This window comes from Macrosteles quadrilineatus, unplaced genomic scaffold (assembly GCF_028750875.1).
Source record: "Macrosteles quadrilineatus isolate MER2022 unplaced genomic scaffold, UCM_ALF_1.0 Scaffold_6__1_contigs__length_79288215, whole genome shotgun sequence".
Taxonomy (NCBI): domain Eukaryota; kingdom Metazoa; phylum Arthropoda; class Insecta; order Hemiptera; family Cicadellidae; genus Macrosteles; species Macrosteles quadrilineatus.
In genome coordinates, this window is record NW_026542599.1 from 71,739,153 (window position 1) to 71,761,294 (window position 22,142).

At 35.4% G+C, this 22,142-nt stretch overlaps 1 protein-coding gene across 2 annotated transcripts; it reads left to right on the plus strand.

The window, feature by feature from the left end:
- Nucleotides 1-1,381: 1,381 nt before the first annotated feature.
- On the plus strand, nucleotides 1,382-14,543 carry LOC128996835 (40S ribosomal protein S11-like). Of its 2 annotated transcripts, none has more exons than XM_054422331.1 (4): nucleotides 1,382-1,470; nucleotides 10,233-10,358; nucleotides 12,485-12,690; nucleotides 14,388-14,543. In XM_054422331.1, the coding sequence occupies exons 1-4, from the start codon at nucleotides 1,459-1,461 to the stop codon at nucleotides 14,509-14,511; spliced, it is 468 nt and encodes a 155-aa protein (XP_054278306.1). In that variant the 5' UTR covers nucleotides 1,382-1,458; the 3' UTR covers nucleotides 14,512-14,543. The 2 variants fall into 2 exon arrangements, with proteins under 2 accessions (XP_054278306.1, XP_054278307.1); XM_054422332.1 differs by lacking the exon at nucleotides 10,233-10,358 and adding an exon at nucleotides 10,394-10,510.
- Nucleotides 14,544-22,142: the final 7,599 nt, after the last annotated feature.

The following is a 22,142-nucleotide window of genomic DNA, read 5'->3' on the forward strand; positions in this document are numbered from 1 at the left end:
TCGAGAATCGATGGCCTCTTAAGTCTGTAAATTGTATCCACGTTGTTTAATAAGTTAAGAGCTAAATGATTTTGATGAGATTCCAATTTCGTAATATATCGTTCACTTATGTTCATGATTTCGTCCTTAACTGTAGGCATCTTAAGGTCTTGATGTAGTGTCCTATTGCTGACATACCATGGTGCATTTGTTATCTTCCTCAGCATTGTCGATTGGTATCTTTCGAGAATTTCTATATTAGAAGTACTCGCTGAGCCCCATAGTTGCACTCCATATGTCCAGATTGGTTTCAATATAGTTTTATATAGCAATAATTTATTTTCTAGACTAAGTTTTGATTTTCTTCCGATGAGCCAATTTAACTGATTAGATTTTAAATTTAGTTGTTGCCGTTTTCTCCAAATGTGTGTTTTCCAAGTTAACTTCCTATCTAAATGGATACCTAAGTATTTAACCTCAGTTACTTCGGGAAGTTGGGTGTTGTTTATTGTGACAGGAGGACAAGAATTTTGATTTAGAGTAAAAGTAATGTGGACAGATTTAGTTTCATTAATTTTGAACCTCCATGTCTTAAACCAATCAGTAATTATGTTCAGATTTTGCTGTAAATTTAGAGAAGTAAATCTAATTCTATTAAATTAACATTTATGTTTAACGAGTACCTATAGGTTAGCCACTTTAGGGTGTTTTTTTATTTATTAAAATATCAATAGCTTAGTACAAAATAAATGAAAACGTCAAGTTTGATAAAAATTTATCCATAAACAAGCCAACTATATTATAATATTCTTCATAAGAATAACATGGGAATTTTAAATTAACAATTTTTTGAATTTTCTGCGTAACCAATTATCCTACAAAACACTTTGATATACTTAGGTATATTTCCACCTGGTTTATGAATAGGGCACTTTTTAATATTTATATCATGTTAATCAATGAACATAAGGATAGATCAATTAAAATAAACTATTGATTTGTATATATGTGTCCATCCGCACGATAACTTGAGTAGTTTTTGTATAATTTTGATAAAATTTGGTTTGAAGGTGTAAGGCGGGATAAATTTGAATGAGTTCGCGAACCAGCATGATCGGACCATGGGAACGGGGTTTTATGGGGGTAAAAATGGGTTTTTCTCATTTTTTACCCTTAAAACACACAATTTATCAATTTTTCTCCAGATATTTTTAAACAGCTCAAAACAAATAATTTTAAATCACCTTCAGAAGAGTCATAAGCATAAGGTTGATAGATAAATTTAAGATAGGTTTTAAGCAATGATATCAGTGCTAGTATTATAGTCAGATATATTATACTCCTTGCTGAAAATTGCTTATTTCCGTTTATTTTCTTCTATTAATACTTTTTCTGCTCTATACTCAAGGATCGCGATCTGCCCTCTTCTTCTTGTTCTTCGCCGTTCTTTTCCGGTTAGGTTATAGCTGACTCCTCATCATGGCTGATCAGGTATTTATATTTTTAAACTTACATTTATTAAACTAGCATTTATTTGATTGATATGAAGAATTTTAAATTAGCAATACGTAGTAGCATCATTTCATTTCAAAGCAAAATCCCTGATTAAAATTTTTGTCATGCTAGACCCTAGGCCCTAGTCTATGCTAGGCCTAGGCCTCACTTCCACTCACATGCGTGTCAAGCACAATAGTTGCCTTGCCTTTCTAGGATGCTTATTTCTGCTGTCCTGGTTCTGTACCTATCACTAATGTCATCATATTCAAACTCATGAATTTAGATTAGCCTCTAAATGATAAAATTCAAATAGGTATTTTTCTCATTATTTGGCCTAGGCCTAATTTTTGAACACCTTTTTCATTTAGCACTTAGTACCTTAATACCTCCTTCGTCTTTTACTCACAATGTAGGATTGACAGCGTCCCTTAACACGAGTACTAATAAACAAAACAAAAAAACAATATTTACAACAATTTAGGGTAAGGCACCCAGTGGTTGACACCTACCCAGTGGTTGACACTTTGACAGTTTGTGCATGCCACATGTTTGTAAATTGATTTACAGGTGTTTTTTTGGTGTCATGTGACAGCTGAACCTATTCCCTCCAAAAATAAGCTATCCCAATTTTTTTAAGTTTCATTTCAGTGCTGCTATAGAAGAATGAAGAGACACATGTCAGTTACTTCCTAAACCTCAAGCAAAAAAATAAGAGGTAAGAAAATTTTTATCCATATCCATCCTGACCAGTTATCATCAAAATACATTTATTTATGTACTAGTGGATTCAGCATTAAACAAGCTATCATTTTGTTGTAGTTAAAATAACCTAACCTTAACCATTATAGAAATAAACCAGTGTCAAGCACTGGGTTCGGAAATGTGCTTCGAACCCAGTGGTTGACAGTTATGTCAAGGACTGGGTAAGGCAAATTTCTAGTGCTTGACAGTAGTGTAAATACTTGCTTTAAAGTGTCAATTAATGCATTTTTCTCATCCAAAACCTATTCTAGGCTAGCCTAGCTGATTGTTGTAGAATACTTTTAATATGTTTTAGGCTATTGACTTCATTTGCTTTTCAGATGCCACCAAAACGATCTGTCCTGTCATATTCGCACGCCGATTTGCTGCAGGCGTTGGAGGAAATTAAGAAAGGCCAAACTGCTTCTGCAGTAAGTAAAAAATACAATATCCCAAGGTCAACTTTAATCTACAAATCAACTGGGAAGACCCCCATGGATAGAAAGATGGGCCCTGCTCCAAGGTTAGGCACTGACTCAGAAAAGATGTTGGTTAACTGGGTTATGGCGATGGCTGCTAAAGGCTTTCCTGTTACCAAGACTGATCTATTGATATCCGTAAGCCAGATATCAAAGGATATGAATCTCAGTCACTTATTTCCAAATGGCAGGCCTGGGAATAAATGGCTCACTCTTTTTTTGAAGAGAAATCCTCAAGTTTCTGAGAGGACTGTGGAAAAACTAAGTCATGTGAGAGCTTCTGTCACAGAAGATTTTATACGCAACTGGTTTAGGGAGGTGACCAACTACCTAAGCGAACAGAATTTGCTCCATATCCTAAATGATCCAGCCAAAGTATTTAACATGGATGAAAGCGCCTTTTTTCTGTGCCCAAAAGGTGAAAAGGTCTTGGGTATACGAGGCATGAAGAATGTTTACGAAATAAACTCAGGAAGTGACAAAGAAAATTTGACAGTGTTGGTTAATACCAATGCAGCTAATGTTGTTGCCCCAACTCTAGTCGTATACCCAGGGCAGAGGCTACCAAGTGCCATCAAGCTGAACTTTCCAGGTGATTGGGCCCTTGGAAGGTCCGAAAGTGGGTGGATCAATGGTGAAGTATTTTTTGAATACTTCACAAACTACTTTTATAAGTGGCTTCTTGATCAAAATGTCGACTTACCCATTGTTGTGTTCTTGGATGGACATAAAAGCCACTTGACGTATCACCTTAGTAAATTTTGCTCAGAGCGCAACATTATTTTGGTCTCTTTACCACCTAACTGCACCCACATCCTCCAACCACTAGATGTCGCCCTTTTCAAACCACTGAAAAGCGGCTGGGCTAAGGCCGTCCACAGATGGAGAATGACAAATGACAGTGAGAGATTGACAAAATATAATTTTGCTCCTATGCTGAAAACTGTCCTTGAAGAATGTACAAAAGGTTCTACCCTGAAAAATGGCTTCAATTGCTGTGGCCTGTGTCCTTGGAATGCTGATGCTGTTGACTACAGCAAAGCCGACACCTACAATTGCACAGTCTCTCAAGCCTTGAAAAAGAATCTTAACAGTGGCAGCCAGGATCTAATAGATACAAGTTCCAAAGTCACCCACGTCGAGGGAGCTGCATGTCTTACCTTCATAGAAGGTTTTATTGACCCATTAACACTTGGCAGGTTCCGGGAAATGTACCAAAAAATAACTCCCATTTGGGAAGAGAATGATCCTGCTCATGATCTCTTTGTTTGTTGGAAGAAGTGTAAAGACCATATGATTATAAATCAAACACTGACAACAAGAAATCACCAAGAACACCTGAATATTTCAACAAACTGTTTATCAGATGATTCTTACTTGGTAGACACACCTGCTTCCAGACCTGATGTAGCTCAAACGCCAAGCCCTGCAAGACCATCTCCAATGGTTCATGAACCATTCACCAGGCAAGAACCACCTACCAGTCATGAACGACCCACAAGTCCTGAACCATCTACCAGTCACGGACCATCTACCAGTCACGGACCATCTACCAGTCATGCACCATCCACCCCAAGGGGTAAATTGGCTAAAGTACTATCACCTGAAACCAATGGGGCCAATGTTCCTACACCTTTCAAGGACCATCTTTTGTGGCCTGGCACACCTACTAAAACAACGAAAACCAGAGCAAAAAAGTCAGTAAAGATGCCAGCTGTTGTTTCAGGCTCAGAATGGCAAAAATTGGAAGAGAACAGAATAGAAAAAAAGAAGCAAGAAGAGAGAAAGAAAATTGAAAGGAAGAGACTCAGAGAAGAAAAAAAGGCGAAAAATGTGTTAGGCCAGCCAAATAAGAAACCTAAAATCGCAAAGAAAAAACTCGTATTTGATGAGGATGAAGATTGGGTCTGCCACATTTGTGGAAAAAGATACTCATCAGAATTAATTACAAACAGAAGACGCAAATGGATAGAGTGCGATAAATGTCAACACACCTATCATTATAAATGTATTCCAAAAAAGCACTTGGATTTGTTTGGGGTAGATGAAAGTGATGAAGACGATGATGAGTTGGCTTTTGTATGCCACATTTGTACTCCTGAAATGGATAGCGACAACGATCCCTGGGTTGAGAGCGAAATTGAAGATGAAGATGACTAAAATAATTTTGATTTTACTGTAGGCCTACCACATCCTGTTAAGAAATGGCTTTCTTGAGAGAGTAAGGCCTAGGCCTATTATGCCCAACATATATTTTTAATTATTTTGCAGACCTTGTACCTTCCTAAGATTTATTGCACCGTTATTAATTTGTACGTCCCAAGGGTATTCTTAACTGGTGTTGTAACTGTGTTGGTGCATAGGCCTATTTCTGTAATGATACTAATTACTTCAAGTAGCCATATTGAGTCAAGTTCAAAAGTGTATATTTGTTTTGATTTGTTTTTAAAAACAGAAATGTCTATTAAGATGAAATAATTATCAGACCAAGGCCTACAAGCCATTTTTAAATAGGCCTAGTGTGTACGTTGAAGATGATTGCTATGTAAGTTGTTTTGTTTATCGGTAATGAATTTGTATCGGACTATGGACATCACAACACACTAAAAAATTGAATTAGTAAGACACTAAGTTTTGTTTATCATAAGTAGGTTTAAATAAGACTGATTAGTAAGACTGATTGTTAAGTATGAAATATTTTATAAGTTCCCATGTGTCACAGTCTAATCGTAATGTTAAAGCATAAATTAAAGCCTATTTGCCAATTGTTTTTGGTTTTTTTACCTTAGTTTCTTCAATTGAATCAATAGAAAACCAATCCTGTGATTATTAATAGTTTAATTTGGCTTTTATGGCTAAATTCTGCAATCAAATTGAGTTAAAATTATGTGTCAAACACTGGGTGAGTAGCTGTCAACTACTGGGTTTTGGTGTCAAATACTGGGTCTGATGCAAGACTTTGCGTTTTAATATGTTTCTGGTATTCCATTATAGTAAACAAGGTTTAATTATTTTTTATCTTAATCTTCAAGATTCAGAGCAATAAATAACATCAAAAAGACTTCTTAAACTCTAACCCAACATTATTTATAAATATATTAACCGTTATCTGGTCTAAAAGTGTCAACTACTGGGTGCCTTACCCTACATACTTCCGGCAGGCTACATGTTTCTTAACCCTCCGAGTGTTATTTGTCGATGCTTCGACACATTTGTGTAGTGTTTTGTGTCGATGCATTGACTCACAAACACTGTTTATGGCGAAGGCTCTATGACTGACAAAATCAGATTGAACTGGATCGAGTTAGGTAGGGGTATCGTTTTATTTGGCAGATTCAGAGCTTTCTCCGGAGGTCTGTCTCTAAGCGCTTTTCATTTTAGTTCCGAAAATATTGTAGCAGACAGCTGACGTGCGTATTTGTAAACAGCTTGGTTAACCTCGCACCGATGACTGATGTGTTTTATTACGTTTATCGTTGTTTTAGTGTTGAAAATCAAAAGTAGTGATTTACGTGGTGCATTATAAGAAGATTTAAGTGATTTTGAAGGGCTGGTTGATGATCCTGAAGAAGTAGGTAGTGATATTGATGTAAATTATCAGCCAGATTCCTAGCTATGGTTAAGTTATGCATTCTTAGCTAAACGCTATGTACTGAAATCTGTTTTTTGCCCATAACTTATTTATTTGCAAATCTACATCCTTATATTATTATATATTTGTAATCCTCATAAAATTTAGAACAAAGTGGCTTTCAAATATTTAAGTTATAGGCCTATAATATAAGTACCTATACAATTTAATTGAGCGCAAACTTATTTTTTTTTGAAAATTTTCCAAAATTTTTTTACCTAAAAATTTTTTTTTAAACAAATGTTCCTCATGTTTTATGTATAATATTGAAGCCCATGATTTTCCAAACAAAATGGTATATAGAACAGTATAATTAACATTGTTTTCAAGCTTCTCAGATCCGTTTTAATAAAACCTTGCAAATGAGCCAAAAATAGGCAGACATTAAGGCCAAAACAAGGGACACTCGTAGGGTTAAATTATCCCTTAAATACTCTGCGATATCATCATAGGCCCGGCTCTTGATGAAAGTGGTTAACACTGCCTCAAATGCTCTCAAGTCCAACAACTGGATGTGACGTGACAGCTCATTGAATAGACCAATGGCTGATATACTGTAACTAGCCTGGGTCCTAGATAGTCGCACCCTGGGTACATCAAGCTGATGGCGCTGCCTGGTGTCGTACTGGTGGACGTCAACACGAGTGGTGAAGGTTGTTACATTGGCCCTAATGTGCACCAGACACTTTTGGGGCAGTTTCCTATTTCACCCTGATCTTTTACTTAGCTAGGCCTAGTCCATGTCTGGCAAATTCTAGGCTATGTTTACACAGGTTTAACTTACAACCTGAAACCATAATTTTGTTGATAACATTTTACTAAATTATACCAGTAAGAAATATTTGTTCCAGAAGTCAACATTTTATTTGTCATTAGGCAATTTCAAGAGAACCTTTTTTTAAGGTCACGGTATTTGGGCAGATTAGGCGTACGGTACCTTACATATTTACAGCTATTGACTTATTTGTACCTAACTCGCCGATGATGTGAAGTAATGGATTGTAGGTACAATAGAACCTCTTAAATCTGAACCCCCTTTAATCCGAACGCCTCGTCGCTGTGTACAGAACTGTTTTTGTTTCTATTGTTCTATTGTAACTTAATGTACAGTTAATAGTTATTCACTATGTTTATTACTGTTTTATATAACGCAGAGAATACGCGTCCAGTAACCGAACGTGGATTAGGCGTCCGGCAGTTACTGTCATAACCTAACCTAACCAACCAAACTTGCTGATAATGAGAAAATCAAATGAAGGATAGATTCTGTTCTTAAAATAAAACTATAAATGTCAACAATTCTAATAAAAGATGTAGGCCTACAGTTAAGAAGAAATGGCATTCAAAGCAAAATCTTCGATAAAAAGTTAAAGTTGCGGATGGGATTCGAACCAAGGACCTCTTGCATATCAGCCGAGCACACTACACCACAAATAGCGATCCGGACCCCCACAACCCGGTGACTTCATTGCCGGACACCTAATCCACGCGTATCCTCTGTGTTTAAATAAGCACTGTATTTTACTTAATAAAGCATTTTCACTTTTCCAGTAACAAATACAATCCATTTTAATTTAGCCCACATTTTAGCTAACTTATTGTTACGTAGGTAAAAAACAACAATCTAGGCTATAATCTGTAATCCAAACTATTCAATAGTCCGAACTACCCTTTGTCCCATTTAGTTTGGATTAAAGAGGTTCTACTGTAAATTTAAAATAGGTTTTATTGATATTTTTGATGCTTTAAAAGTCTATAAAGTGTGAACGGTGTACAACTCACACAACACAGGTGTGTAACTCGCCTGAATTAGGTCATAGGGGGTCACTATTGACTGGCTAAGTAGCCGAGTGGATATAGTGCTTGCCGGTCTTATGGTTCGATCTTGAGAAAAGTCAGTAACTAAGTAGTTTTTTGATGGTCCGAAACTGGACACGGCTGTTCCTGGTCATTGGGTTTCAATTAACTGATCCTGACTAATGAAACAGCTGATCTTAGTTCCTAGCTACACAGATCATCTCACACCATTTTACTCCCATCCTTCACGCATAGCCTATTTCGGATTAAATTCTCACTAGAGGTATCATCCCTATCTCAATGATTAATTATTTAATCTTATAGATTGCTCCTTGAACGCGTGTTAACCTATTGATTGATTGATTGATTCTGTAGGGGCGGACCTTGTCCTGTTGCACGTCAGCCACTGATGGGCTTTTTGCGCTCCCCACATGGTACTTCAGAGTCCGTCAAACCTGAGTTGCTTAATGAACTCCAGCATCCTGTCAATGAGCTCCTCCTGAGGAAGGTGTCTGCCCCTTGTCATTGCACCAAGAGTACTGTCCCTTACCTCATTCAGAGCTGTGCAGTCGTAGAGTAGGTGATCAGCAGTCTCCTCTGATTGCCCACATTTCCTACACGCAGTGTCACCATTGTGGATCCTCAAGCGATGCAGGTGTAATTTCAGAAAGCCATGTCCAGTGACCATTCCTGTGATCTGTCTGAGTCGCCTCCTGTCCAAGGGTAGGGCATTGGAGGCGACCGTCTGGGAAGGGGAGAAGAGGGTGAGCTTACTTACCCTATGGTGCTGAAGCCTAACCCATCTTTTCCTGTGTTCCTCCTGAGCCCATGCCATGACTGAGTGACATGCATGCCCACGAGAGATTCCACAGAAAGGCTGTGGTCCCACGAAGTCTGAGGCTGACGCGACATTTGCTAGCCTGTCAGCCACCTCATTCCCTTCTATCCCTGAGTGCCCAGGAACCCAACAGAGCGTGTTAACCTATGTGGCCACAGTTGTCTTTGAATATTAGTCTATTTGCATTCCCTGTAGTTCACTGTAAGGAATAAGTTAGAAGACAATAAAAAATATGTTTGGCTATTATTAATTTATTAGGCCTAACTTTGGTTCATATTTTAGTAGTCCTTGTAATAAAAGTGTTTCTTGTGGTTCTCAGGCTCAGAATGGTGAAAAGGGCCATTTACCAAAGTTGATCAAAATAGGCCCAAGTCAAATTTTCTTGTATTCTAATACTTAGGCTACAGTATATGTTTAACTCTATGAAATCTTAAGGCCAGCAGAAGTGGCCACAACACATTCGGCAGACAGTTGGAATTCTATCAGTACCGTACTAACTCGGTTCTGATGGTCGGACGGCCAGCTGTACCGGCCAAGTCCCACTCCACGCCACCTAGGCATTTATGATGGCGGCTCGCTCCTTGCAGCTCGGAATTGTTTTTACTGATAACATGCAATGTTAGCATAGGGGATTTAAATTGTAATAAAACAATTTTTTATACGATAACTTTGTAACTGTTCTATTTAATAAAATTGTAAACATAGCCCTAACTTACATTTGTTTGAAAATGGAAAGTTAAAGAACTTGCGCATTTACTAAACGTTTAAAATTTAGAGGCATGTGTATATTTGTTTAACATAAAAAAGTTTTACAAAAAAATTCGACGTCGCTTTTGTGGTATTATCCAAAATAAATATCGGGATGGTCAACATCTTCATCAGCAAATAAGAAGTCTCACAATTCTTCTGATCTTAAACGATCAATCATTTTTAGGCTACTTAGTTAAATATACGGAAAAAAAACAAACACGACCCCATTCTTACTACTAAATGTTTATACGGAATAAAACCATTTTAGTGTAGGCCTTATTATGATAAAAGAGTAGGCCTATACCTAAACATGGGATCTAACTAGCTTGTTATTTTTAACTTATTTGTTTCTCTGTACTTTCACTTAGCCAATATAATGATTTGTTTGTTTAGTGTATAAGTTATGGAACTATCAAGAGCTCAGGAATCGGGGACCATTAGCCTAGAATTTCTAGTCTGCTAAAAACCTAAAGCATGTTTGGTATTAGTCCATGGATGAATTTAATTTTTCTGTTTTCAGACTGAGCGATCATTTCAAAAGCAACCAACGATCTTTCTAAACCGAAAGAAGGGTTTGGGAGCAAAGAAAAGGAAGTCGTTGCGCTATACACGCAATGTCGGTTTGGGATTTAAAACTCCCCGTGAGGTTGGTACTTGATTAAACTGATTGTATGTTTGTAGACTGAGAAGGCATTCCAGAAACAACCGGGTGTTTTCCTGGCCAGAAAGCCTGGATTGAAGAAGACAAAGGCTAGGAGATCTCGCAGTGTCGGTCTTGGGTTTAAAACTCCCAGAGAGGTTTGTACCAATCAGCTGTTAATGACAGGTGTCGGTGGTCGAGGGGATGTCTTCTGTCTTCAGCTTGGCTTGAGTCCATGGGATCTGATCGCTAACAATAAGGTTGAGGTGTAAGGATGGCGCTAAATACCCTTTCTATCATTGTAACAAATGCCAAAATGGGTTTTACCATTTTAATAAAATAACTGACATAGACTAGGCCTTCTTCTATAAAAAAAGAAACCTAACAATTTGTGCTGATATGCTATATAAAAACTTGGCATACCACATACCACTGTTAAAAATTATTATAATGTAGTGATTAGATTATTTTTGTCTGATTATTTAGTCTTTTTATCCTTTAATTGTTAAATATTCTTTTCCTATTATTTTTTCTCCCTGAAAATAAACAGTACCTACTCGATACTGTAAGAAAATTCAAGATTATTAAGTTTAAGGCCTACTAAACACCAAAATATTGTTTTGTTAAATTCTATTTCACTGTGGGCTTTTTTTTATGAAAAAAGGGATTTTTTTAAAGATGAATATGCCACAATCCTTAAAACTATCTGAATCCTTAAATACTTACTAACATAATGGTGGTGAAGGGCCTAAGAAGTAGGCTAATTGTTTTATGTGCTACTTATATAAGTACATTTTTTATGTTTATATCTACTCAGCTGAAGAAATTGTTGTAATAGATTACTTTACTCAAAAAACTGCTATGTTGACTACAATTATTAGGCCTATTGGTACTGAAGGTGTATTTTTAACAGGCTTATAATATCAAGGTGAATTAATTTATGATATGAAAAATATCATGTAGGCAAATTGAAAACAAAAAAGTTTTATCTTAAAATTTCTTGCGTGAAAATTTTAAAATATTAACAATCCTACATTTTCTAAATCTGACACAAATTTGTACTAAAAATGTTCAGAACAAAAAGGGTTAAAGTTCTTTTTAGTATGGTTGTTTTGAAAGAAAAAAATTAAGTCTACTACCTCAGGCCAATGCTTTATTTCATCCTGCAAATTAAAAACCATTGGTTTGTATATTATTCAAAAATCTGCATGGGTGTATGGGTTTTTGTACACCTAAATTATTGTCCTCTGAAATTTAGTAAGCCTTGATATTTTAAGCTTATAACTTAATTGCTAACACTAACTATTTATAAAGTGGGTCTAACTAACTCGGTTGTGGAGCTGGACAAAAGGTGAATATTGCATGGTTTATAATGTTAAGAATATTTGTGTGCAAGTAATAATCTACTCTAAGTAATAGTAAATTATTGTAATTGTTGCTTGCCATTGTTTAACCTGGTTTTATCTTTGTGCTATTATTTACTAATCCATAATCTTAAGAGTTCAATGTATTGCTTTAATTTTACAGGATATTTTAGCTAAATGTGGTTGATCTAGGCAGATGTGTTAACGGTTTAGTACTGCACAAAAGTGAAACGTTCTGAATTATGGGAGAACTATTAATTTATAGTCTGCCGCAATTTTTTCAAGTTTAATTTTGCAATCTCTTTTTACTCACGTTACAATTGTGACACTGTTGTAACTTGTAACCTAACAGTTTTCAAATGAAGACATAATCCCCGTAAGTAAAGTAACGTATACAAAAAAGTGTTGACAGATGCGCTGAATTATACATGTTGGATGTGGACATTTTAATTGTGTTGTATTTCATCCGATACTTAAATTTCTTATTTATTTCATAATACCTAAATAACATAATACCATGATGATAAAATACCAATGATAATTGCAATTTAAACTGTTATTGTTCTCTATTGGCTCACCTCTCGCTTCACTGGGCACTTTTCACATTAGGCTTAAGGTGGTGGAGGGGCAAATTCAAGGTGAACTGAAGACACAAACTTCTTTGAAAACTAAATACCATGAACATTTGCTGTTTGAAAGTAAAAATGTTTTGTTTTGTACCTAAGCTATGAACCAATATTCATTTGGTTATTTTATATTCCGCTATAGGCCATCGAAGGCACCTACATTGACAAGAAGTGTCCATTCACCGGCAATGTGTCCATCCGAGGCCGCATCCTCACTGGGGTTGTTCAGAAGATGAAGATGCAGAGGACCATCGTCATCAGAAGGGACTACCTGCATTACATTCGTAAATACAATCGGTTCGAGAAACGCCATCGGAACATGTCTGTTCACCTTTCACCATGCTTCAGGTCAGTTGAGAGGTTGTTGTTGTATGGTAGAACTTGATTTTGCGCAGTTTAATGTCGGTTTTGACAGTGAACAATTCATAAAATGTACTAGTTTACGAAGGTATTTGTATTAATTTTTTTCAAATCCCGGACTTGAAAATTCCATAACGTCTTGTATTGTTGTTCAGTTGTTCATAAGCAGCGTCAGTTTGTAATTGGGTGCTGTATATTGTATGGGCTTCGTTAGTTGCTTACTATTATTGAATGTTACAGAAAATTCACTGAATTTAGAATATCCGAGTCTGCAAGTTTGTTTATGGATGTCTTTAGTTGTGAGGTTCTACTGTAGTAAACAGCTACCAGTCTTAAGTTATTACTTGAAGTATGAAACAATCGTTAGCTCTTCAAGAAGGTTTTCACGTACAGTAAAAGCCTTTTAATCCGGAATCCATCCGATTCGGCACTTTCAATAGACCTACGGCATCGGTCTAAAATGTATGCTATTTTAATCCATTTTAGAGCCATATCAGATGTCAGACAAGAGCAATACTTCAGATGGTGGTTGCATTCTATATTTAGCGGTAGTTCCGCAACATTTGAAAGAACGACTGTATGTGTAATGGAGGTACTCTACAAAATCCAGCAACATCAAAGTCCCAAACATGCCGGATTAGCGAGAGTCTACTGTACCTGACCATATCACGGCATTTCGTTACTTTAATGCCAATCCACATTAAGTTAATTAAATCTCATTGACCAGGCAGTAGTGTCACATTCAGGCTGGTATTTATTAGGCTGTGGTGACCCACAGTGGCGTGGTGGTTGGGTTAACCTGTTGCACTGACGAGTTTAGCTCTAGTCTTTGCACATGCTCGGCTCTGATTACAAGTACAATCGATATTAGGCTAACTAATGTGGCTTAGCTGGTAGATTCGCCCACCTTTAAAAACCGTCTCGGGCTTGAGTGGAGCAATAACATTAATGACTGCAATAGAGACATAACTCATGACTGTTACATAAGACACACTGTTACATAGAGACATGACTGTTATTCATAACTAGATGAATAACATGGTTGCCGCACGTAAACTGTTGTCAGTCTATAGCCTGTTGCAGCGAACCTGTCATTAAAATAACTATTTATGGTTGTGTTGCTGTAACGCTTCGGGAGATCCGCCAAAAGCCGTTTTTGAAAACTAATATTTCTGACAAAAACGTCAATAAGTTACATTCTTTTGTTTTGAAATCATCTTCAGTAGGCTATTCTTCACAAAAATATCCCCTTCTTTTAACAATAATATCAATTATTAAATAATTCGGATAAACTGGTCTTGTTCTTCAATTAATATAACATTATAGGATAAGAATATCATCTTATTAACTTAGGTGTTGCAATAACTAAAATACCTACTAAAATAAGTTTGACACCTAACACCTAATTAACACCTATTTAACACCTAATTTATCTATGCATTTTTTGTAACTTGCATTTTTTGTACTTTGGTTAAAAATTGTCGTGTTCAGTGTAAAATATGTAATATCAAAACAAAAGACATATGCCATAATTGACATGAACGACATAACCTTAACAAAGAACATTTGCGAAGAAAATTTTGTGACATAACAAAATTGCCACACCAAAGGGTTATTAATAATTTTTCAGATATATAATTTAATGGGTTTTCAATACTCAGTTTTAAGAAACCGCCTTGTTGCAGGGATGTCAGTCTTGGTGACGTTGTGACCATCGGCGAATGTCGTCCGCTCAGCAAGACAGTCAGGTTCAACGTTCTCAAAGTGACCAAGGGAACAAGAGCCAAAAAGAGCTTCAAGAAGTTTTAATTAGGACTTGTAATAAAATGTTTGTTTACAAACTATTTTGTTTTTTAGTCCTTTCTACACTTATTTTGTGCCGGTAAAGGTATTTTGAAATTGGAGGATAACACTCTTGTGCGTTCTGGCTCAACTCTTTTCATACTTAAATATTTAAAGCTGTTTTTACTTATTTGTATGTTTTTAAAAAAATATTTTCGACTCAATATTTTGTTTAAGGGAATAACTGGGCTTTTTAAAAATAATGCCTGCAATGATCCCTCAAATATACTTACCATAAAAAAATCAAACAAAGGTTGTTTTACTCTGTTTAGGGTTCTCACTGTATACACAGAGACCGTAAGAGACTGGGCTATTCATCGCTGATACGAGAATCGTGTGAACTTCAACCTTTGTTTCCGCCGCAGTTGTGGTTTTGGATTCGGTGAAGATTAAAGGAAATAAACGATCTCATAGAGGTTTTTCTTTCAGAGGAAATCCTATCTTTCTACAGTTGTTTCGGATTTTTATCCAATTTTTGAAATCTAATGTTTCTTTTCTCGTGCTCCTTTTCCTACTCTGCTTAAGAATTGGATGGGTAAATGAAACAAACTACATGTATACTTGCGACTAGCACTTAGTGTAACCAACTCGTGAAATTGAAATTAGTACCCCATATAAAATATTTTAAGACCGTGTATGAAATCCATGCTGCGTTACAAACATGGTAACATTAATGAACACAAAGATATCTTGGATAATTTATGTACTTTCCTATCAGATAGTCATGCGGTTGAGCGGAGGCAATTTTAAGGTATGTTTCTGTTCGCAGTAATCGCAGTGTCTGGGCTGTGTATAGTTCGTGTAAAGACTATTAAACCAGGAAATATTAGACCTTAAATAATATGGTTTCAAACCAAGCTTCTCAATAATTATTAGAAGCGTAACTTATGTTAAATTAACCCAAAATTTGCAGAAAACGTTTGCCCGACATCGGTATACACTTGAACATACTGAAACGTGCATCAAAACACACATACAATTATAATAGGTTTATTTTATTAGGTTGGTTATTAGGTTTATAATTTATAATAGGTTCAGAAGTCACTAGTATCTGAACCCTACTATAATTATTGTTTTCACCATCAATGAGGCGTAGACATAAAATCGTATATCACACCAAGACAACGTACATCTCTTTGTAATCGTTGTTTGTAAAGTAACAATGTTTGCTCTCAATATTGCTTAGTAACGAAAATCATTTCGAGATTCGTTCACTCAAGAGTTTTACTGGCTTTTAACTCATGGAATGGCTCTGGATTTAACTCCCGCGGGTGCAGCTGGGGTAGAATTAACCTTAGCCCCAGACAGACAGACGTTATGATGACGTCATCTCATTAGTGGTCCTCATGTGGTCTCCGGATGTTCCAGAGTTTAGGACAATGAACGAGACATGAACTTCCATCAAACTTACGTGGTAAGTTCTTTGAATGTAATTAGACACGGTGTTGTATGGTCATCAGGAGTCCACAACCATGTAATTTAGACTCAGACAACCGCTATGTCGGTAATTTAAATGCTAATCGATATATGAATGAATATATAGTTTATTCCAAAAAACATTGGCTACAAACAGTGATTATAAAATCAAATATACTTAACAGAGGCTTATGACACTAAAAATACAAGTTTTAATGAGCCTAATTCAACAATAAACAAATGGAACTAGCAGACATAGGCAGTGCTACCTGTGCGTCTGCTAAGTTGCTGTCAAATAGAAAAAAGGAAATTGTTGAATTTGTGAATGGCAATTAAAAATAAAAGGGTTGTTATTATTAGTGATGTATGTAAATGTATTTTCATGAACACGGTGCTGGCGAGTTTGCGCATTATAGATTTCGTGGTGGCCAGGAGAGAGAGAGAGACAGACTGTGTGTGTGTGTGAGTTTCGTGTGTAATGGTGGTAGTGAGGAGAGTGAAGAGTGATGAGTGGATTGTTGGGTATGAGTGGTGTAGAGAGTAGTAACATAGACTATATGTTTTATCTATGGTAGTAATTCGAATAATATGAAACTCTATTGGTCATGTTTATTCAATTGTTCTATGAAACGTTATAATAACTATTGTCCACACCTCGATTGTTTAACGTAAGCAAACCGAACGGGTTTAGTATTGTTTACTTGACGATTAGTTGTGTGGTCATCTATAGACTGATACTATCAAACGTGGGTTTTAGTTGATCGGTCCATATTGTTAAAGTACGGTATAATTATTTTGTAGTATCCTGGTAGTTGTTAACGATGTTGAACGATAGATAAATCTTGAAGATGATGATAAGCGATAAACCAGAGCGATACAAGTTAGATTATTTTCAGGAGGACCGTTTTCAATAGCCAGTTCAAGAAAATTCGATTTTACTATTATTTTTCTCATTCTCTAGAAATGTTAATTATTTGGGGGCATGGATTCTCCAATATGCCGCCCTCTTACAAGCGAGAGGGAAGTCCGGGTAAAAGATTTAATGTTAGCAAAGTGAAACAAAGAAAGTAAATTCTGTTGATGTCACTATGCCACTAGGTAATTCAACTAAACTGTTTATATTTTAAAATTTGTAAAAATAATTTAAAACCATGGAAACAATGCATTACCTACATCTTATTTATGGCGATGCAGTATGAACATATTCAACTCAGGGTGAAAAGTGAGTAAAATTCTTAATAATATCTAGTGTAGGTTTCTTATGAGTATGATATCCTAAAAGCCTCATTGTGTAGTAAAGTATGAAGTATTGTACTATTATTGCTACCAATCGTAATTTCATTAAATGAAAATGGTTAAAATAGACGGGCAGTGTAACTGTCAACTATTTTGGAAGCATATTTAATTTATCTTGGTTACAATCAGAATGGGGTTAAAGATTCAACTGAAGGTTCATCTTGTATATTAATGTATGTAGGGAGTGTACTTGTTGACAAAATGTTATTTTGGTATCTATTAAGTTAGGGGAAATGCCAGAATCAGTGGTGTAGTCTGTGGACGTGCACGTGAGTTATGCAGTTTTTGAACCAGTCATGTATTTTTCTACCCTCGTAATAAATAGGAGATTACAGCTATACTCGCACTAGGCGAACCGAGGAGCGTCTCGATCCTACCCTTGCGAATTCTTCGGACGTGCGGTTGACAGTTGCTCCTCTGTCCGTTTCCCTTCCACCCTCACGTGTAAAGGTATTCAAGTTGGCATATTATTATCCTCTCACTTACCAAAGAGGATTTCAGACAATTCTGATGAGGCGTTAACCTCCAGTTGGATAAAGAATAACAAAAATAATAACAAATCTATATTGATGAGAGTTCATGTTCAATAATGAGATCTAAGCACTTGATTGTCATACTTTCAGTAGTTTTATATGTATACGGATCATAGATGTTTTACAAACTGTTTGAAAGCTGATTTGGAAATCTTTTAAAATGATTGTCGATGCAAATTACCCAATAATATTATTAGAAATCATCTCAGTTTAGACCACAAAGATAAAACTGTCATTTGTGCACATTTAAAATATACTATGTTGAGCAAGATTTGAGTTGTTTGAACAAAGACTCTACAGAGTGTGCTCATATCAACTAGAAAATTGTTTAACATCTGGTAGACATAAATGAAAAGTAGCATTACCAAAACAAATCTATACTTACTTATTTAATACTCAAGCAGGTTATTTGTGACAATTACTCCTCCGAAACTACTGAACCGATTGACATGTTTTTGGTGTCATTGGAAAGAGGGTAACGTGAAGTTGTGCAGGAAACTTTCTTTTTAGGGAAATAATGAGAGATTGAGGCCCTGGAGCCCTTTAAAGTTTCGTATTTCTCCATAAGGATAACATGGGAGATAATTTTTATTTACCGAAACATATGTTTCTTACTTGAAAATAGTCAAAGTCTACTACATAACAATTGCTGTGTATTATGACTCTTAATATACACCTACTACATTTCAATCAAGGATTGTGTACCTTAAAGTTTACCCATAATGGATCTTACTACTTTATTTTGATGCTGGGAATAGTAAAATTTAGTGGAGAATAAGTTACTATGATTTAGAAAACTTAACTATAATAATTTATATATTTAATTCACAAATCTTTGACATTATTGATTCATTTGAAACTAAACAGCTGATCGACAAATCAAACAAATCATCTACTTCATGGGAATAATGTTATTACACAAACATAGTTTTGTTTAACCAATATCTTGATCCTTTTTTACTTGTGGGTGTATTTTGAGTCTGCAGTTATGAAAGCACCAAGTCAAGTAACTTTTATCTAATTTTCTTTATAAACTAACAGTATTAATGAATTACTACATGAACTTGGCAAGTCAGGTAATTAATTGTCAGTATACCAAGGGGGACACTATTTTAGTGTTTATTTTTAAAAGTGTGTTTTCTTCAAGCAGCATTTTTATGACCCTCAAAATATGCTACATATAGGCCTATTGGTTTGACATGATAAAATGTTTTGTTAAATGTGTTTTAAAAATCTTTAAAAAATAACTACCCTATAACCTTGCTCGCTGCCTATAACATACTTGAACTTGAACACTTATTAATTTACTAAATATAATACACATACAGCTAGAAAATGGCTGGACTGCTTCCCCTCTAAGGCTTCATTATTACTGTTTAATTTTCGTCGTCGAGTCAATATATAATACGATGAATTTGTTTTCTAAATTCATATGTTATTTTGCGGGGCATTGAGCCGCACAGGTTCACTAGTTCCCAGACAGCACACTTTATCCCAGGGACATCCCATAGTAGTCCCATATGTCCTGAGAATGTCTCGGGATATGTGCGCTATCCTCAGGATATCCCGCAAAATCCCGGGACGAGTACGAAATCCACAGGATATCCTACAATATTCCGTAATGTCCCGGGATTTGTAAGTTAACCTCAGAATATCCTGTAAAGTCCCGGGATATGTACGAATGCCATAGGATATCGCAGAATGTCCCATGACATCCCGGGACATGTAAAAAATCCACTGGATATCCTGTAATGTCCCGGTAACAAACTGAAGAAAAAAATACTACCACTGATGAAATGTACAGTATATCTAAATTTAAATGTTCAACAAGGCCAATATATAATAATTTGTTTTTTTCACTAGTGCTTTCAGAAACTTGGTTTCCATCTTCAGGCTGTGTTTACACTAGTACAGAAAGTAAATATTTACTTAATAAATTAATTTTAAACAAAGTTAAAACAGATGATTTAAAGGATATTGGAAAAATAAAAAATTATATTAGAAAAATTAATCTTTTGAATTTTGGATATGTTACAGTGTTGTTCTTGATGTAATTATTTTCAGTAATTCCGAATTTATAATTGGGCCGTCTTCATTATTTAACAAATAATTTTGGTCTGTTTTTTTTTCTAAAAATAAGATTCCCACGCATTAAGATGTTGAGGTTTTATAATTTATTTTAAAAGCTTAAGGTTTCCCAGATTGAAAATATGTCTTGTTAATACTATGGCTAGCAAGGGTTGACTTTACTTTACTGACATATTACTACCACTGAGTTCAGGAAAACTAGAGTTCTATCATAGTTGTGTGAAATGTGAATTTAATTCTAACTTTAAATTAATAAAACAACAAAAAACTAATTTTAATCATATAACAATCAATTATTACAGTGCTAATCTAATGGTGATTAAATAATCTATATTCAAATACCAGTATCCTCTCCAACTACCAGAAAAACAATTCAACTACTTGAGGCCTAAACAGATTAACAGAATCATATATAGCCTATACTGTAGTATCAAAAATATTTTAAGTATTGCGACCATTGCAACTGTCGGCTACTCTTTAACCACTTGAAAACACCCATAATCAACAAGCGCAGATAGCTCAGGAGGTAAGGTAAGAGGCTCACAAGGCGAAGGTACCAGGTTCGAAACCCATCTGGGCCAAAAACTTTTTTCTCGTTTTTTTCTTCAAAATTTGTGTTTATTAACTATTTAATCAATTTACTAAACTTATAATTAAGCTTTTCATACTAAATCTATATTATTTTGTGTTTTTTATGTTCAGGCCCAGACCACACTTTATCGCAGGGACATCCCATAGTAGTCCCATATGTCCTGAGAATGTCCTGAGGACTACCCTGGGATGACCTCGGATGTCCCACGGATATGCGTGTGAGCTTATCCGTAGGACATCCCCGGGCGGGGACATTACGCATTCCTGTGGATATCCTGTGATATCCCAAGTTGACCATAGGACCACTATGGGATATCTTGCATATCCTGTCGCAATATCCGTGGGATGTCCTGAGGAGAAAGTGTGCTGTCTGGGTTAATATTAAGACTCTGACTATAAAAATGTTCAAATGTTCAAATAAAATGTTAAAGAAAATCTTTAACGTTAAAAAAAAAAACTTTAATGAGATTTACTTACTGTATACTGTAATCCTTAGTAGTCGGGGAAAATATTGAGATATGTTACAGTACTGGATCTTGTGTATTTAGTTTTAGATGTTTACTCATTTTTAACAAATTTGAAATAATAGTAATTGAACTGAACATTTTATATGGAATTTATTGCTTTTGTAATTTGATACTATAACCACAGAGAACAAAAATGCTGTGACATTTCCTTTATAATAGAGAAACAAAGCTACAGTATAAGTGGCTTTTTTATTAAGAATACAGTAAAACTAGCTAATTTGACTAAACTATATTTTCCCAAACGAAACTGATTCCATCCATAGTATGCCTATATTGAAATTAAGAACAAGTTTACATATTGCTTTAATTAAAAAAAAATACAATATAATTTTGTTTTTCTGTTTCATCATTTCACATCAATAAATGGAGTGCACGAGTCTCTGTCCATAACAAAAGGAAAATATTAGTGCTGAAATTGTATCTAGAAGAAAACTACGAGAAGCAAGAGCAGGGAGGTGTTGGACAAATGGAGAAAATTGTGAGCAAAGGCTAGAAAACTCAAAGAATGTGTCAAGGCAAATCAAATAACAAAATCTCTAAAAGTTTACTAAGAACCATGATACCGTGATTTTGCAATAAACTTTCAAATGTTTTATTGTTCAGTTACTTACAGTATCCTTTAGGTTTTAAGTTTCATGATGATTGTTGTTACATGAGTTTTTACCTTAGTTTTATTTTTTTATTTTCTCTCCCTATACATAGTAATGGAGAAAGTATCGTTTTCGTTAAAAATTTCGAGTTTGATTTTTGAATGGATATATCAATTTTGAGTCCCCCTGAACCCAAAAAAAGTGGGTTTCGAACTTGAAAACCACTGTGTGTCTGCGTGTGTACAGAGCTACAGACCACACCTGTAGTCCGATTTTGATGAAATTTGGGATGTAGGTACAAATTCATGGTATCTCCAGGCGTTTTTTCATTTCTTTTATTTAAAAATAAAATATAAAATATTTACTCTCACCGTTTATGATAAAAGGTTGTTGACAAGCTTATGGGAGAAAGTATGTGTCAGAATGCTGATACCATTTATTTCTAATTGTTGTACATACTGCTCGTTATATAAATCATATAAACCCCGTATATACTTTGTTCTGTTTACGTTATTTTTCAAATTAAGAATGTCATACGTATTTAAAGATTAAAAATG

Coding starts and splice junctions, on each gene's coding strand:
- LOC128996835 (XM_054422331.1), top strand. Junction 10,359..12,484: donor GATTTAAAACTCCCCGTGAG/GTTGGTACTTGA, acceptor ATTCCGCTATAG/GCCATCGAAGGCACCTACAT. Junction 12,691..14,387: donor CACCTTTCACCATGCTTCAG/GTCAGTTGAGAG, acceptor GCCTTGTTGCAG/GGATGTCAGTCTTGGTGACG.